The 18,142-nt window shown below is 38.9% G+C and overlaps 1 protein-coding gene across 4 annotated transcripts in view; it reads left to right on the forward strand.

Moving 5' to 3' along the window:
• Positions 1-12,157: 12,157 nt before the first annotated feature.
• The window catches only part of znf423 (zinc finger protein 423), a 144,418-nt gene continuing 138,433 nt past the window's right edge, over positions 12,158-18,142 (forward strand). For 3 of the 4 annotated variants that reach the window (XM_058387558.1, XM_058387559.1, XM_058387562.1), the window contains exon 1: positions 12,158-13,171. In XM_058387558.1, coding sequence (XP_058243541.1) covers positions 13,132-13,171 — 40 coding nt within the window. In that variant the 5' untranslated portion in view covers positions 12,158-13,131. The remainder of the gene's footprint in view (positions 13,172-18,142) is intronic. The other variant, XM_058387561.1, reaches the window with a different exon arrangement.

The following is an 18,142-nucleotide window of genomic DNA, read 5'->3' on the forward strand; positions in this document are numbered from 1 at the left end:
ACACAGCATTCTCAAGGGACTATATGTTCACCTGATGTTTCACCATCTGTAGAGAAGTGCTTTGGTTATACCTGTTTATTCTCAGGGGAGTGGTATGAATACATGAACGTTACTCATGGGTAATAGCGGCACGTAAGACACACACAGCAGGTTGTGGGAAGGGGGGGGGGTGATTCGAACATGGTGGTGCCCCAGTATCACAATATGTGACACATATTTTTAAACAAGGTTTTCCACACATTTAAAAGACTTCTGTGATCCAATCACCATCCAGTGTGCCACTTCTTATGTTAGGTCACAATGCTGATACATTTTGTGGACTGAAGGGCATCAGCAGACTTAAGTCAGTCAAAAAACAGCTTAACACTAAACTAACAAAGTTTCTCTCTGCTGCTACAAGTCAGCATTGCTAACTAAAAAACAAATGCACAGCTAGCTAACACTAGCAGAGTATTTGGCGATTCTATTCATCGAGCACCAACATACTTGTCAAATTTAAGTCACTGAGAGGGAATTCAATTAGAAAGATGCAGGAAGATATTTTGAGCAATAATCAAAGTTATACTCTTATGTTACAGCTTGGAGAATTGCATCAGGAAATGACAGAAGGCAATTAAAAGCTTAAAAGAAATGTGACCCAACATCTCTCACACTTTCCCACACTTGTCAAATAATAAGAACACAGACATCAATGAATTAGTAGAGCTCTTTCTTTTCCTCTTCCCTGATGGGCTTAGTCATACCTCTGTCACTGAACATGATGTTGATGTCAGTTCAACACTATGGAAGCAAAATATTAATTATCAAAATGTAGGAATTATATTGCAAATGCAAATATTGAAATGAAATCAAATTTCTTTTTTTTTCTTCTTCAAAAAGATTACTATTCATTCACACTCTCATTTCTCCAGCAGGTGCATTATTATTTTTTTTGCTTGTTTTTTTCTTCTTCTAATGCCCTGTCTGAGAGTTGCTAACTAAATTCTGTTGTATTGTATGCAATGACACTGAAATACCTTTCCTTTCCTAATGTATTTTTGTTTTTGTTTTTGTTGTTTATTTCTCTCTTCTACACTTTTTCTTTTGCTTTTGACTTTCGGCACATTTCCGGGGGGGGCTCAAATATGCAATGGCCACTCAATAGTTGCAGTAAAAAGCTAAGTAGTTGCTTTTAGTGGCTACTGATTTTTTTTTTTTGTGTGGATTCATTTACACATTGTCCTTGATCAAAGAAGTGTCTTCATTTCATCCAGTTTAGTAGCTATTTTAAACACTGATGTTGGCTTGGTGACAAGGCTGAAATTGGCTTCTTATTTGTCGGACAATGTGCATCATGGAAATGTGTGATCTGTTTTCTATTAATTATGCATGTAATGCAATTTGTAGGACTAACATGTAATGAAATATCATCATAGTCTGCTGAGCAAGGATGGAAATAGGTACAGGTGATGGTTAAATGCAAATTGAAATTTTATCATTTTTGCTGCCAGTGTTGCTGCTAATAATTCACAGTTTACAGCTCATGTTGTGTGTATGTCTTGTTCTGTGTATGTATTGTTCTGTTCTTTCTATTATTGCCCTGCTCTTGTCTCACACTGTTGTGTATTTGCCCTTCATGTACTGTTTACTGTTATATGTTGCACCACGGTCTGGGAGAAATTACATTTTGTTCTGATGTATCCTTGCTGTAAATATTAATGAATAAATATTTGACTCCAAAACACTGAATTAATCCAATTTATAATAACTGTTCACTTAAATATGTGACTCCAGTTTACTTAGTTAATCAATTAAAAAACATCTTTTGGTTAGTGAAAGTAAATAAATGGGTTTATTGTACAAAACACAAATGCCTGATTGACAGAAAATAAAGAAGTAAATGCACCTTTCATTATTATATAATGCATACCGTTGTTTTAACCTGGGTCTTGTTGTAAAGACAACCAAATAGGAGAGACACAATGTATTTTATGCCAGGGTGGATCCCAGGTAGGTTGTGCTCACCCTGAGGTGTTACATGTTAATTAGGTTCCTAAGAATGAGTCCATGGAACAATAGGAAAATGTCCCCTGTTTAGAGCAGGTGGTACCCATATGTGTAGGTGTGGGTGCGTGTGGGGAGGAAAAAATATACATTGCAAAATATAAAGAATATTTATATTATATATAATATAAAAATATAAAAAATATACATTGCAAAATATAAAAAATATAAAAATTATAAAATATTTTATAAAATATTATAAAAAAATTTATTTTATAAAAATATAAAATATAATGTAAATTTTATTTGCTAATCTTGTATGATATTTAATGCGTAACCACATTGTTCACCAAAACATGAATTTGACTGATGCCCTGAAGAATATTTGAATTAAACACCAGGATTAATTGACATGTTCTTTCTGACCCACCTTCCTGATCATTTCAACCTTAATCAAACTACTAATAATTAAATAATGATAAAAATCCACCACAAACTGCACTGTTTAAACACTAGAAGAAGCAGTCTGTGCAAGTTCATCTGCACTTGTGAAGTGACCGATAGCCTAAAGGAAGCACCGGGTTTTTGCGGTTTTTTACCCTACATTACAAGTTACATGAACACATTTTAATGATTAAACAGAACCAGCAGCTTCAGTAGCTTTCAATACCATCCCTGTGCCTCTGTGTCTAAGTCAACTAAAGTCCTGGAGTCAAACACTTCATTTTAATCCATCAAAAAAATGTATTTATTTATTTTAAGAAATGGTGATCTTTTAAAAGCTTGTAAAGCAAGTATTATCTGGTCTACACAGTTGTGTGGCTTATCTGTATGAGGTTGTTTTAGATCCGTATGGTTAGTGAACAAAATCAAGAAATATTTAGGTACCATTCATTTGCCAAATTTGAGTTTGGAAAAAAAAACAAACAGGGTAAAACATTTTAACACATTGAAGTTATGTGAAAGGTATTCCTAGTGACTCCAGGTGTCTTGGAGTGGATTGGTACGATACACTTTGATACGTGAATTCAAAGCTGAGTGACCCAAAGCCTAAAGATTCAGTTACAGTGATTTATCACATTGCTCGTTGCACCTGTTTTGATTGCTACCAGCTTTGAGAAATTTTTGAACCTTGTTATTGACTTCAGTGATATCCATGCAGGATGGCTGCAGCATTCCTGCACCTCCTCACTGTCTGTCTGTTTCTCTGGTTTCATTTTAGATTGTTTAGTTATTGACCACTTACTCTCACCTAGTTTGCCACTCACCTGACCTTTTGTCTGTTTGTGGGTTCCAGTTCCTTTTTCCTGATCCTCTGCTCTGAATTCTTAATCTAACTAAAACCTTCACCTGTATGTTCCTGTTTGTGTTTCATAAAATCTACAAAACTCCATCCATGTATCAGTGCTTAAAATAGTCATTTTGTTGTGTGTATGTAACTATATAACTTTGGTTTGTACATTAAAAAGTAAATCTGGTGCATAAAATTTTTTTTAACGTATTGTGATTCTAAAAATTGTATACAATTTGTTATATAAGTGTGAAAAGTTTGTCTGTATTTATATGTGTCAATAGAAACACAGCTTTAGTGAATCAGCTAGTTAAAATCAGTTTTTTCTTTTCGGAAATATGCACACAGTGTGGCGTTATGAACGATTCTTTACCTCTGTTTAAAATGTCTTTTAGCTTTCCACACATATATGTAAATGTAAATTTATATGTCAGTGTGCTACCTGAATAATGAACATTATTAAATTAACCTTCAAAGATAAATCAAACACAGCATCACAACCCCCTAAGCTTCCAGCACTTATTCATCCAATCTTTAATGAGCAATATGCAAATTCATCTTCAGTAACTGCTTTATCCTAGTCAGGGTTGCAGTGAATCCAAAGGTTGTTCCAGGAATACTAGGTGCATGGTGGGAATACATCCTGAAGGGACATTAGTCCAGAACAGGACACACACACATTCACCACCACCGTTCGCCACCTACTGTCATGTGTTTGGAAGGAAACCCAGCGTAGATGCGTAGCTAACATGCATGGCCAGTACCTGAGTAAAGGTTCAAATCAGGGACCATGGAGCTGTGATGTGGATATGCTTCCCAACTGCCCCACTGTGAAATGTGCAAATGTCTTGCCTAAACAACCTAATATTATATTTAATATTGCTCAACTCATCACTAAATAAGACGGAAAAATGTGAATGAAGATGTGTATCTGTGTATCCACCAGGATTTATTGAGGCCCATTATCAAAGTCTGTCAAACTAATCAGGTTTAAAAAGGCATATAGTATAAATAACTGGCTGTAATGGATCAGGACACAAAGGCTCAGTTGTCCAAAACCCATCTGGGTTATGACATTTTTCTCTAATCTCTTTCAGCCTAACATACTCAAATGAGAGACACTCATCCACACAGCACAACACTCAGACAAAGCCTTTCTGATACCATTAGTACCAAGAGAGCCAGCTATTAAATAGCATTTTGATTGATATGTTCATTGTCTGCAGGTAGCTCCTCCATTATTGCCAGCAGATCAATGTCTCACTGAGCCCACTGACCTTATTGTGGAAATCACAAATCAATAGCACAGGATCTGCTGCAAGCAGAACACACAGACACACACACACACAAACACAAACAAAGTCACACATACACACATTAAGCTAGCAGAGATACACACTCGACCCCTGACTGACAAATTAAAACTCAATCAGAGTGACCCATAGGGGCTCCAGAGGGGAGGGGGAGCGGTGACTCAGGTAGACCTGCTGCTTTGAACAGGACTTAATCATCCTCTGATTAGACTTGCAATCAGAGTGAACATTCTGCTACTACAGGGACACTATTGGCAAGAAGACAAGAGGCAAACACCCGTTCATTTTCCAAACACATTTTTGCCCCCACTCAATTTAAATGTATGGGCACAGACATTGCTATGCTTTACTGTGTATGAGCAGGTTGACAAGCAATGGAGATGCGTGAAAAACACCAGTGAGTAGAGACAAGAGGCTAGGCCTCCTCCCTCTATTTTCATCTGCATTTAGTCCCATCAGCACAATTACACCCATCACTATCAACACACTCAGCAAACAGCAGCACACTCATAGCTCAGCTACCAACAGCAGGTCAGAAGAAACCCAATCAGGTAGCAATGCTGCCATCTGGAGGCCTGGAGGAGAGAGACAAGCAGTGTATATATATTGTATTCAATTTAGCACTTATAGGGCATATGTCAAAGATTCTTTTTAAACCCTGATTGTCTGTATAATGGGAGAAACAAGAACAAGCAGCTAATACTTAGATGAAATAAGTATATAAAAAAATAACCCTGTATTCACTCCTTATAACATAATATCCACTCTAACCTGCCCTGTAACACAGATGCTGCATAAAATTACAAAGATGTCATGGAAGATGTCACATGCTGTCTTGAAAGGGCATGACGGTTTATGCCCTTTGTCATGTTATTGTTAGTCATGTGGTAAATTTGCAGCTAGTTAGCATGTTTTATGACAATTAATGTAATACGTAATTTTAATGCTAAATTTAATTCGTTTTTTGTTTTGTTTTTTTAAACCATGGCAAAGAAAATACCTTTTTCCAATTGGCTGCCACATGTTCATGATTTCCTTGTACAAAATCATGTAATCAGTAACCATGAACTTATTAATGCTTATACAGTAGCTTGGTTATATTCATGCTTTTTTGGCATTGTTCTTCTTCTTCTTGTAAAAATAAATGTCACAGGTTTATGCAGAAAGGAATTATTTATAGGTTACAATGCATAGGAAGCTTATAATTAAAAGAAAAATGAAATAGATCAAGAATAATTTATATGGGGTGGGGGATTGGTTATAATGAAGCAAAACTATGAAAAAAATCACATGGCACATGTTAGAAGTAACTATTTTTAGCCATGCTCAAGTCAGCATGTATGTTATATATATAGACATAACTTTAATGATAAACCTCACAACCTTTCATGAAACCTCATAGAGTATGTAACACTTACAGTATTTCAAGACCACTGATCTTTTGGCTGCTCCCTACGTGCATGAGGGGTCACCACAGCAGACCAACTGGTCCACACAACAATTTGACACAGCTTTTATGCCGGATGCCCTTCCTGATGCAACCCTCCCATTTTATCTGGGCTTGGGACCAGCACTGCACCCAGTGGGATTTAAACCCAGGCCTTCCGCATGGTAGGCAAGAAACCTACCACTGAGCCACCAGCACCCTGCGGGTAAGTAGAACATCAGTTATAAAAAATCAAGGTAGTCAATCAGTCAAAGAAAAAGATTCTGGGTAAAAAACATATGACTTAAACATGCTTCCTGCTATTGATTCAAACAATCAGTGGATTTTCTTAGTCCCATAAATGTCATGTTCAGTACGAGGATACAGAGGATGTAAATTACAGGCTAAAAGTCGAAGACACTTGACCATCACACTCATATATGGTTCTTCCCAAAACTGTTGCCATAAAGTTGGAATCACAGTTGTCATTTACATTTCTGGCATTTGGCAGAAACCCATATCCAGTACAACTTACATTTTTATCTCATTTTATACAACTAAGAGTTAAGGGCCTTGCTCAAGGCCCCAGCAGTAGCAGCTTAGAGGACCTGGGATTGAACTCACAACCTTCCACTCAGTAATCCAACACTTTAACCACTAAGATGCCACATCCTGATTGTCTTGAATGTCTTTGTATGTCTATGTATCTTTACTGAAACTAATGGGTCCAAACCTGTTCCAGCATGACAATAATGCAGTGCACAATGCAAGTTCCTCGAAAACATGGCTTACCATATTGACTGATTCACACCTTTGGGATGAACTAAAACAGAGACTGTGCGTCTTCTCATGTGACATCCACAGCCACATATTAACCCCACAGACTGAACATCTAGTGGAAAGTCTTCCCAGAAGTGAAGGGGTAGCAAACTCCATATTACTACCCATGATTTTGTAAAGGGATCTTCAACAAGCACATATGGGTTTGTCAATCAGGTATCCACATGCTTTAGCAAAATTTGGTGTACCTTATATTCAAGGACACAATATCTAAAGATATTTTGGGTGGTGTAATGGTGTGTCTGATATATTGTTCCTTAATGGATGCAAAATTCAGGCATGGTTAAATACAACAGTCCCCAAATTTAAAGTTCATTAATATTTATAGTAATCACAGTGTTGTGAGAAACACATACTGCTTATACAGTTAACCAAAATCATGCACTAGGGCATGACCAGCTAAAATGAATCTACTACAACATGACTAATCTGAAGTGTAACGAGTTTATAAGGGTTTTCTTGCTGTAGGCTTCAATATATCACATGTAGTTTTTTACTACCTAGTCAGATTTTGTCAGTTAGATAACTGAATAATTTATGAATAGCTTTTTTATTCAATAAAGATCCCAAGATGGCTACTTCAGCATGATGCGAATTAACCCCTGGCATTTAAACACAAAATGGAGCAGAGAGGATGTGAGACCACTAGATGGTGGTCTAGATTCACCATATCCAATAGTGAGGCTGAAAGGCCCTTTATATTTATGTATCTATTTTTTTTTTTTTTTTTTATACTTGGATACTGGATAAATAATGCACTTGCCTAAAACCATTAAAATTTTCCAGATGTTTTAGAGGATTATCTTAAAATGTGTTGGACTGTGATGGGATTCTTAATAAATAAATATGTAAATTATGTAGCAGATAATGCAACAAAATGAGTGGAAATTTAGTAATCATGACGAGACTATTTTAAAAGACTATTTTCTATCTTTATTTATGTTATTTGTTAGCTTATTAAAATGCGATGTTTAATCTTCTCCCAGAAAACACTCTTTTTTAAAAAAAAGTATTAATTTATGCAGATTAATATTAATAATAATAAAATTCACACCTATATACCTCAGTTGGTTCTAAAATACATTGAAAGAATACATAACAATGGAATACACTAATGTAAATAGTGAATTAAATTGGAATTAAATGACCGCTCATGGACATATGAAGTTTTAGCCATGATAGCTCGACTCGGTTACAGGAGATTGGAACAAACCTATGTTTATGTGTGGATGTGTGTGTTGATGGTACACAGTGTCAGCGTGTGGGTGAATGTCTTTAGTGGAGCATGTTTTACAGCTGTTTGTCTCTCCAGCCTCTGCTCACAGACACTCGACCGCAGCTGTGAAGAATCCATCAAGACTCAAAGTAATGGAGGCCTGGTTCTGCTTCATTTCGCCAGCTGAGAGGTGTTGATTGGAGCTTTTTTTTCAGGGGGAAGAAAAGAGAAAAACAACTCCGCTACAACTGATGAATGCCTTTGGAGATAGAGAGATTACAACAGACATAGAAAGACAGATAACATGCTTCCACTGTGCTCATGTTTGAATGAAAAACAGATGTCTTTCATCCCCGCCGTTCATTATAGTTTGTGGCCACAATAACATGGCAGCCAAACAAAGCGCTTTGCCGAATTCCCATCTCTCCACAAAAGCGTACAGTTGGCATCCCAGCACAACTGGATATCAATCAAAATGTATCACTATGAATATACTTGGTGTTGTGTTAGAATTCGCAGGTACCTGGGTCGACTCTAAATGTAATGTGCTGCTTTGTTAGCGGAGCATCACACTGAGATTCAGTGTGCCGCTGTGAGTGAGATCTTCATTAGAAACCTTCAACAACCCCCCTCCCCAACACGGAGGATTTGTGCCAGGTATCTGCTCTAACCGCCAAACATGTTGATAATTAAAGCCTTGTAATCGAGAAGTGTTATCACAACAATTAACAGCAAAAATGTGAGGGTATGAGGGACATGTGGCTTCGTACGTTTCCTTTTTAACTCTCAAATATGAACCTCCCTCCCCTCGTTGAGCAAAGGAAATGGGTTAGAATACCTATTCTGTCAAAGTGTCTTACAGTTCATGACTTTTTAAGTACTAGTGGAAAAAATGACATGCAATGGCAACTGGAAAACCGTGCATCTCTTCTGCTCTTTTCACAAAACACATTTATCTCTCCCCTACTTTCGCCAATTCTCCAGACGTGCTCTTCTCTCCCTTTTTCTCCCCTCTCCCTCCCTTTCTCTTCCCCAAAGTTGGCTGCCTCTGCCCTCGTTCCGAAGCATCGGCTGAAGATCCAGCAAGGCCCCCATGCACAATGAGCTTTAATTGGGTTAAGTTTGTCCGCCACAGATAACATTTCTCTTTCTGTGGAGAATAAAGCAAATTGCTGGCACTAATGGCACTGTTTAATGTAGCTCTTTTTATTATGGATGGAGGAAATTAGGATGAGACTCCCTACAGAGAGTTGATGTCGTGGGAGTGAGTGCATTGTTGCAGCTCATCAGGAAGGCATTTTCACTCAAGTGCAGTCTTCTGCTTCTTATTCTTTCCCCTTTTTTTACCTCGCTTTTTGAGTCTACCCAAAATATTGCCACAAAAACAATACTCGCTAATCACAAGCCCTTTACATTGCATCCTGGTGAGGGGATCCTATACTCTACTAAAGAGTATGTGCCGAACGTCCCCTCCTTCCTTTTTTCCCGGTTTAATACCCTAAGTCTATAAAGCTGGTGTTTCTTTGTGTAAGACTGGGGCAAGAGCCAAAGAATGGGGGATGAAAAAGGGAGGAGGGGAATTGCTATTGATGTTTTGGCACAAGACCTGGTAAGCCTAAAAAGCTGAAATTTGCCCTGTGTTGTTCTACTGCTGGATGAATGAGCTGCATTGAGAAGACATGTCATACTCATAGTTGGTGCTGAGGCGAATACACAGACTAGGACCTGGGTAGAGGGCAGAAGACAATCTGCACTAAAATATAATGTTTGAATATGAAGCAAATCAGTGACTGATAGAGCGGAGGGGACAGTAAGTGCAGTGGAGCGCTCAGCCCCAATCTGCCCTACGTCCTTCTCATCATTTTCACGATCTGAGTACAGACAGAATCACCGGTCCAGTGGCTGTCTGGGTCAGTGTAACAAAACTACTGTACGATACAGTAGCAGCCTTTTAACAGACCAGAAACAAAAAAACAAACATATTTACAGAAAATATGACTATCCTAGTTCAACTTCTCTTAATTTATTCTCGGAATAAATTCACATTCAGCATACAAAGACAAATGTTTTTGTCTCAACTTATACCTATACTTCTGCCTATTTGACAAAAATTAAGCTAGAGGAAGAGATGCTTCACTTCTTCCACATCTCTCACTTTTGCATACGTAGCACTTGTACATGCTTCCGTTAATGAGACAGAAGACTGTTGGCTTTGCAGTATTTAAACCAGTTATGTCTAATTATTTCCCATAAAAATAGTGTATCTAGGGCAAAACCAGTGAGATGTATCATTGTCTGTGGAGGTGGGACCTGGCGGAGTTGGCGCGAGTTCAGATGAACAGAACAGAACACAGAGAATTTGCTGTAGGCAACATAAATATAACATGAACTCCCCAGGCTTGTGACAGTACAATGGGGGAGTGTTTAAGAGGGCTTTCTGGGGCTTCATCTACCATGAATACCAGGCCTAAATACAGACAGAAAGCTTGGGGGTAAAAAGGACAAATGTATGTGATTATTGTACAATTCTAATATTGTGTGACTACATGGCCATACCTAAAGCTACCCCCTGCTACTGGGTGAAATCATATGAAGGTCAGTTTCTATTTTGAAAACTTATCCCACATGGCCTATGTGCACCATATTTGACATTCCAAAATAGCAAAGGAAACACACAAATAATGGAAGCCATTTTGACTTTTCCTAAATAGCGTCAGCAGCAATTCCAAACAGGATCACCACACTTAGACTATAGCTCACAAGTATTTTCTTTTGTGTCTTAATTTATTTTTGTACACATGTAGCTGTTCTAAAAGCCTTTTGCCATTGCAACAAAAGAAAAAAACGAAGCAAATCCTAGAGAAGATGACAGAGGGTGTAATCACTTGCTATGTGATTTCACAATGCAGGTTTTTCAACCCATTCACATCTCGGCTGTCCTTGACCCTTAAGGAGCTTGTAATGTGGGCTATTTTTCCTCTTTTGTATGTATCCTAGAGAAAAAAGGCGACTACTGCAGTGAGCTTTCACCCTTTCATACCAAAGGCCCCCTTGTCTCTCTGGGACGCCATTTCAAGGGGAGTTCAGACGAGACCAAGAACCTCACCGGTGGGGGGTCTATTTGAAAGGCCCCTCTGTGGCCTGGTGGGGGGGGAGTGAGGCTCAATCTGAGGGACACCCCTGCTGTCCAAGTGAGGGAGCCCACAGAGTTATCCATGACAACCGGCTCAACGGTTCGGTCAAAGACCAGAGAGGAGAGAATAAAAGCCGTGTGCGATTTCTTTACTTTGCATTTGCCAAACATGTCCTCTCTCTCTGTCTGTGGAGTAATAACGTCTAAGACTGCAGAGGACCAGACGGAGGGGTGCTGTGAGGATTTTGGCTATGCCCTAGGTAGGGTTCCACACAGCAAAAGCCTAATCCTGCATATAAACTCTAATGTCAGCCTCCAGGGTTTCTCTCTTATTAAAAACATCCCCATGCGTGTGTTTTGAGGACATTGCTGTGCCTGGACGTGTTGCGCAACACGCACGCATTCACAGATTCTCAGTTGTGTAAACAAACACGGAAGTATCCAAGTCATGGAAAAACACATTTATTTCCAAATAGCACATTACCGCTTAGTACTATAGGTCACGTGACAATTTCACGTACAAAGGAGTAAAAGTAGCCAAAATTGGTTAGCTTGAATAAACATATCAAATATCAAAACACATCAGTTTTAGGATTCATTACCCCGATTAATGGCATGAATCTCAGCCTTGATTTTATTTGGCTAACATTATTTGGCGTAAACCCAGTCGGAAAAGTTGAAATTGTTATTTAAAAACAAACCTCACAAAACTCATGTTTTCCATTCGGAATACATAGCAGAAAGAAATGTACTAAAGAGCTGAAAAAGCTTTCAGTAAAGTCTCCTCTCGACGGCGCAATGTTGGAGTAAACCCAAGACGGTGTAAGAGAGGGCGAGGAGCGAAAGAAAACAACCCCAGAATCCAGTGCGTCTTTTTTGCTCTCTGAGTTCCTCGAAACTGCGCGTTTTTGGCCGCGATCCGAAAGCGCGCTCAGACTTCAGGCTGCAGTTTCCACGGCCGGCCATGGCTCGGTGCTGTTGGCTCTCTCTCTCTCGCTCTGTGTGTGTGTGCGTGCTGCTGAAGCCCAGGCTGCGCGGAGCTCCCTGCGGGATCGGAGCGCTCCCCCGCCGGGACCCTACTCTCACATCCTCCCTGCTGGGACACGGGGCTACATTTCCAGCCAAGCCTGCGCTTTATTATGTGTGTCTGCGCCGCAGCCCCGCCAGCATTCGGATCGGGAGGCGGAGGGAAGACCAGAGTCAGGACAAAGAAGAAAAGGGAGAGAGCGAGGCTATAGCGGTTAACGTTTACAGCTCTTTTTTGGGGGGGCATTAATATATATTTTTGAACAAGAATGAATTAATCCCTACAGGTGAGAGATAAAAAAGATGCCTCAAACGGCGCCCTAAAAAATAAAGAGGGCGGTTCAATTCAGTGTTTCGCTGGATCAGAGGACGACAAGAAAGACGGACAAAACTGGACAAAACGGAACCTCAAGCGGACCAGGCGGGATAAGAAAAAGGACTAAATTGCACTGTTCGTTTAAGCGGTGTGAACGCATTAAAAGGACGCACCGGTACCTTTCTCGCGACCACCACATTCTCCTAACGCATTGATTTTATTTGGACACAGCTTGTTCTTCTGCTTTTTGGAAACTCCTCTCACTCGCCTTTGCGCGCGGAGTCTAAAAGCCGCAGCGCGAGGACCCGCTCGTGAAATCTACAGGTTGAAACCGGGCGCGAAGTTGCCAAAGCGCCGGAATATCCGCTCGCCATTACTCTCGGCTCTTTCCCTCGGAGTTGCTGCTGCTGCTGGTCTGGCGCGATACGCGCACACACGCACACGCACACACACACTGAGCGCGAAGTAGCCGCATTGCAAATTGCAACAGGCAACAGGGACAAAAACAAAAGTGCCAGTCTGTAGCCTATGACTGTTTGCAAGAAAGGACAAGAGGTCGATAGAAGCAGAAGCACACCGAGACAGAGATGTCCAGGCGCAAGCAGGCCAAACCGCGCTCCGTTAAAGGTAAGCGCTTTTTCTTTACGCACTCGACGGAGAAGCGGTCTCGAGCAAGCAGCATGACCAATGAGATTTCACGGCTAGAATTGGCGGGTATTGTGAAAAGCTGCGATTTAATATCTTTGCCATGAAGAGTACTATTAGGTTTCATAGATGTATAGTGTATGCACAGTGCCCGAGGCGCAGAGATGAAGTAATAAATCCAGTTCAGCGCTCATCTAAACAGATAACACATCTTTACGCAAACTAACGCAATATTTATTTGGAATAATAAATGCGTTACAAATATAGCTGCTTTTTTTTGTTTTGTTTTGTCTGTTTTTTTTTTAGTTTGTGCTTTTTCTCTGATGATAAATGGACACCAGTTTTATTCCGTGGATTTACAAGGAAATATAACATATCTTATATCTAAGATTTATTTATTTTTAAATATCTGTTTGGTTATGGAGTAAATATAATGTGGCCTTTTATTATGTCCAGTATTAGTGGTTCGGACACAAATCCCAGGTCAGTGCTAAACAGCAGCCTTAAGCAAGTCACCCACTGAGCCACACTGTTTAGTCTGGTACACTTTCAGAAAAAAAGTACTAAACTGTGCCTTTCCTTGGCACTGGTGTAACCCTTTTTTTGTACCTTCAGTGTTTATATTTTACCTGGAAAGCTGAATGTAATGTACAGTTAAAGTATTACCTTGGTACCAAACCTTTTCTTTTGTATACCTAAAATCATTTTAGTTACAATTTCACTGATTTAGCATGTAAATATACACTTTAAAGGTACAAAAAATCTTGAATGCACCAGTCCAGCCACTTGCTCTTTAGTACTTAAAAAAAATATGAATAATAATATGTGATGGCCATTTTCAATGCCTTATCATGTGTGAACTGTGGTAGGTAAACGGGTATAGAGTTTTTCTCACCGGTATGGTAGACGTTTACGGGTGAAGCCGCAGTTGGCACAGACTGCCCCTATGGCAAGCAGATGGGCACTGGGGTGGCCATGTGGCCCAGTATGAAGACCCCTCCCCCAATTAATAACTCAGGTTTTGTTCTAATTAATGGACACAATCTGCGGTCATTTACAAAAAAGGGGGTGTGATTGGTTGTTAAAAGACACAGCATTTATTGCTGGTAACATTTGTAGTCACATTTTTTTAGACTTTAATTTAACTGGAGTGTGTATGAGAGAGAGAGAGAGAGAGAGAGAGAGAGAGAGATTGAAAATTAAGGCTTTAAAAGTTAAACACATTGTGTGCACCTTTGAGAAAGAAATAGTTGTGATTTTTTATGCCAGTTCAGCTTAATGTTCTGGTGATTGCTCTTAAGGAAATTATATATTATAGCATATATTTATTTGTCTGATACCTGGATTATGATAAACCTATGAACTAAAGTTGTTATCGAGACCACAGGCTCTCAAAATGGGATCCAGGGACTCCCAAGGGAGCATGAAGCATGTGCAAGAGGTCTGTGATTTTACAATGGTGTTAATCACAACATTATATTATAAATTGTTATATTTATTTTTGAGATTTGTATAGTCACCTCTGTGGATTAATTGAAACCTCACTAACTTAAAAACCAGTAGCGTATAAATAATTTCAGGTTGGAACTAATGTTTTGGATCTAATTAAATAAAGCTCCAAACATAGGCAGAATACTGCAGTACACATTTGTCTGATTGAGACTAATATTTAAATAGTTGCATTATTTGCGTGAATTAAATGAAATAATCTGTGCTGATAGGGTGCCTGGCTCCAGAAAAGTTTGAGGTCCAGATAACTGGATGAAAGATCAGTTGTTTTTGCAACAACAGATGTTAGTTATGTGTGGAAAGTGCCTGTTATAACATAACCTACACACACTGACAGTCAAAACCTGCTGTGCACTGGACCAAGAACCCTTTGGCACTGTAAAAGTGTTGGCCTGTTACAGTGAGTGCTTTCGAATAAAACAACGCTTATGTCGACTCAGTGAAGCACATCAGGCATAAGCTAATTAAATATGTAGGCCTAACTGAGGCATGGTGTGTCCCTATCTCCTCCAAACACCTTTCCTAATGCCTGGCAGCGTCAGAGGTTAGAGGAGCACCAGAAGCTCGCAACTAAAGATATAGGCTTTGTATCATGTCACGCATATTGTTTAACAGTCTAACCTGCAAGGCAAACAGCACTGAAGCTTCTGGTTCTTGCCACTGAATTCATGCTGACCTAAGAAATACGGTTCTTGGATCATTTTAACAGTGATTATTTCTTTTGTGGGCAGTCAGGCTCTCCGTGCAAATAGCATTAAAAGCTATGATTATAAGTGCTAATGAGACAGATTTTGCTGCTGGGCTCAGAGAGATGGAGGAAAGTAATAGAATGAGAGAGCACGTGTTAGCTAAAGGGGAGAGAGAGTGCGAGCGGTGCTTATCAAAATATTATTTCTCCCAATTAATCCTGTTTTAATGTGTACGCGTGCAGCACTTGGCCGGAGCGTTGCTGTTTCATATCTACGCTTTTCCCCTGAGTGTTTCATGCATTATGTAGCAATGATTATTACTTAATTACACATTAATAAATCCGCTTTATTTGCAGGACATTAAGGGAGAACGAGTGCACATGATGGTATAAAAGACACAGAGCCCTTCTTTCCTTTCCTTTCCTTTCCTTTCCTTTCCTTTCCTTTCCTTTCCTTTCCTTTCCTTTTCCGCAGTGTTGTTTACATTCAATCAGATCATATTATACCTTTAACCCCATGAAGGAGAAACACAGAGAAGTGAGGATTGTGCTTGTCTTGCTGACAAGGGACCGACAGGGATCATTTCCTCCCCAACTCCACATCTGTCTCCTTATATAGCCTGACTCACTCAGTACTGAGTGCTGAAATGTGAAATGTGAATCTCCAGCTTGTTATTGTCTCATCTACAATGATCACTGCTTAAAAGTGGATGTGATTTGTGAGTAGATTTCCTATTTCGGGGAGTTCTCTCATGTTGTTGTATATATCATGACATGTTTTGAGTTTGTGATTTGATATTGTTTTCCTGTTTCAGTATTTTTTACATTTTCGTTGATATTTCAGAAGTGATTTCCGAAGTGTTTAGCTCCAGTAGATGCTGCTGATAGCTTGAAGCAGGGAACTGTTTCATTTATTTTCTTTATCATGATAAAACTCGATGTAAAATAATACAATAATACATTTCCTGAAACGGCATTGAGCATCGTTTAAAAACGAACTCTCTTCAGTTTGGCGTAGGAAGTGTAGAAATGGTAAAAGTGATGCTTTGTGTTGCTGGAAACATTTGGCAGTGATTAGTAAGAGATCTGTATCAACAGAAAATGAAATTACAAAGGGTCATATAATGTCAAAGAGTTTACATCTGTTTTCTAGTTTTGTGTGTGTGTGTGTGTAGGACCATCTGAAGTGTAGGACCATCTGGTTTCAGCATTAAATGGCTTTTTTATTGTCACCTAGACTTTTGCAGCCGTGCAGGACTTTCATTGGTCAGTGGGCTGTTATAAAACGCTGAAGTGAGTTAGCATGGAGCTGTATGTCTATAACTGCACAGAGCAATGGGCAAAAAAACTCCTTCCTGTTTTTAACATCATTATGGATTCCATTTTTTAAAGCATGTGTGTTTTTCTATTTTGTGGCACTCTTTGGTGTCTTTTTGCCTTTATGTTAGCAATGAAGGAATTTATATATATATATATATATATATATATATATATATATATATATATATATATATATATATATATATATATATATATATATATATACACATATGTCTAATGGCTGTATAGGTTATTAATGACTTTTTTTTTTCTAGTTTTTTAGTAATATCTCTGTAACCAGTCAGTTTTACATTTTCACAGCCCTGCTTTGTGTCAGACCTTATTAAAAGCCAACCTAATTAAAAAACAGCAACTCATTTTTGCATTATTTACATCAGACATGGCACATCTATTCATTTAGAACGATGATTGCATACTTGATCAGTGTAAACACTGTAAACATAATAAGTGTTCAATTATGAAATGTAAATAAAATCAAACATTCATTTAGCAACAGAAAAGTGCCAGAGAAAGCGTATATTATATTTAACTATAATACGGTCTATATGGTGTCTAATCTGAAGCACAGTTACGTCACTGTGGAAAGTTTGTTAGTGTATTAAATGAAAGTGAAGCTGCCTGCCTGTGTGAGATCAATAATCAGTGACTCATCTATATCAATATCTACATACAAATGCCTCTATCAATCTGTGTAATCTATACTTTAAGCATTACGTGATTAGTCACAGTTCAGCAGATTTTCTGTTAACGTAATTAAATTGTCCTCAGTGAACATTTTAGATTTTGTTATATCAGCATGTTGCTATACATTATGTACATCCAAGTAATGAATTAGTGGCCTTCCGAGATTTTCTACTGACACCGATACGGTAGCCTAGTTTCTGCGGTAATGGGAGATGAACAAGAAAGTTGATTTTCTTTTTTCTTTTTTAATTTTCACTGAGTTCACAGCATGAGCCGTTTGTTAAACAACTCTTAAAAGTATTTCATCAAGACCAGGAGAAAATGTAATTATGCACAGTTTGACAGCAGTGGTGTTTTTTTCTCGCCATTACTGTTGCAATCACGATGAGTGGCACAGTTAAAAGTACAACTCTCTCCTTCCCTTTCTCTCACGCACAATTTCACACACACACACACACACACACACACACACACACACACACACACACTGCAGCCTTACCCTCTTGCTGAATATGTGCCCAGTGTCATTAGCCTTCTGGGGAAATTATATTTCTCTTCTTCTTCTTCTTCTTCTTCTTATTCACCAATACATGAGTTGTGTAACGTAACGAATGCTCCAGCTCAGGCTGTGTTTCTCCACTGCTACGTCATCGAAGACTATTCCACTTTGAATGCGACAACATTCAAAGAGTTTTTGAGAAGGCAACTGGCAAAGCAGATCTTTCTCACCC

This window comes from Hemibagrus wyckioides, linkage group LG04, assembly GCF_019097595.1.
Source record: "Hemibagrus wyckioides isolate EC202008001 linkage group LG04, SWU_Hwy_1.0, whole genome shotgun sequence".
Taxonomy (NCBI): domain Eukaryota; kingdom Metazoa; phylum Chordata; class Actinopteri; order Siluriformes; family Bagridae; genus Hemibagrus; species Hemibagrus wyckioides.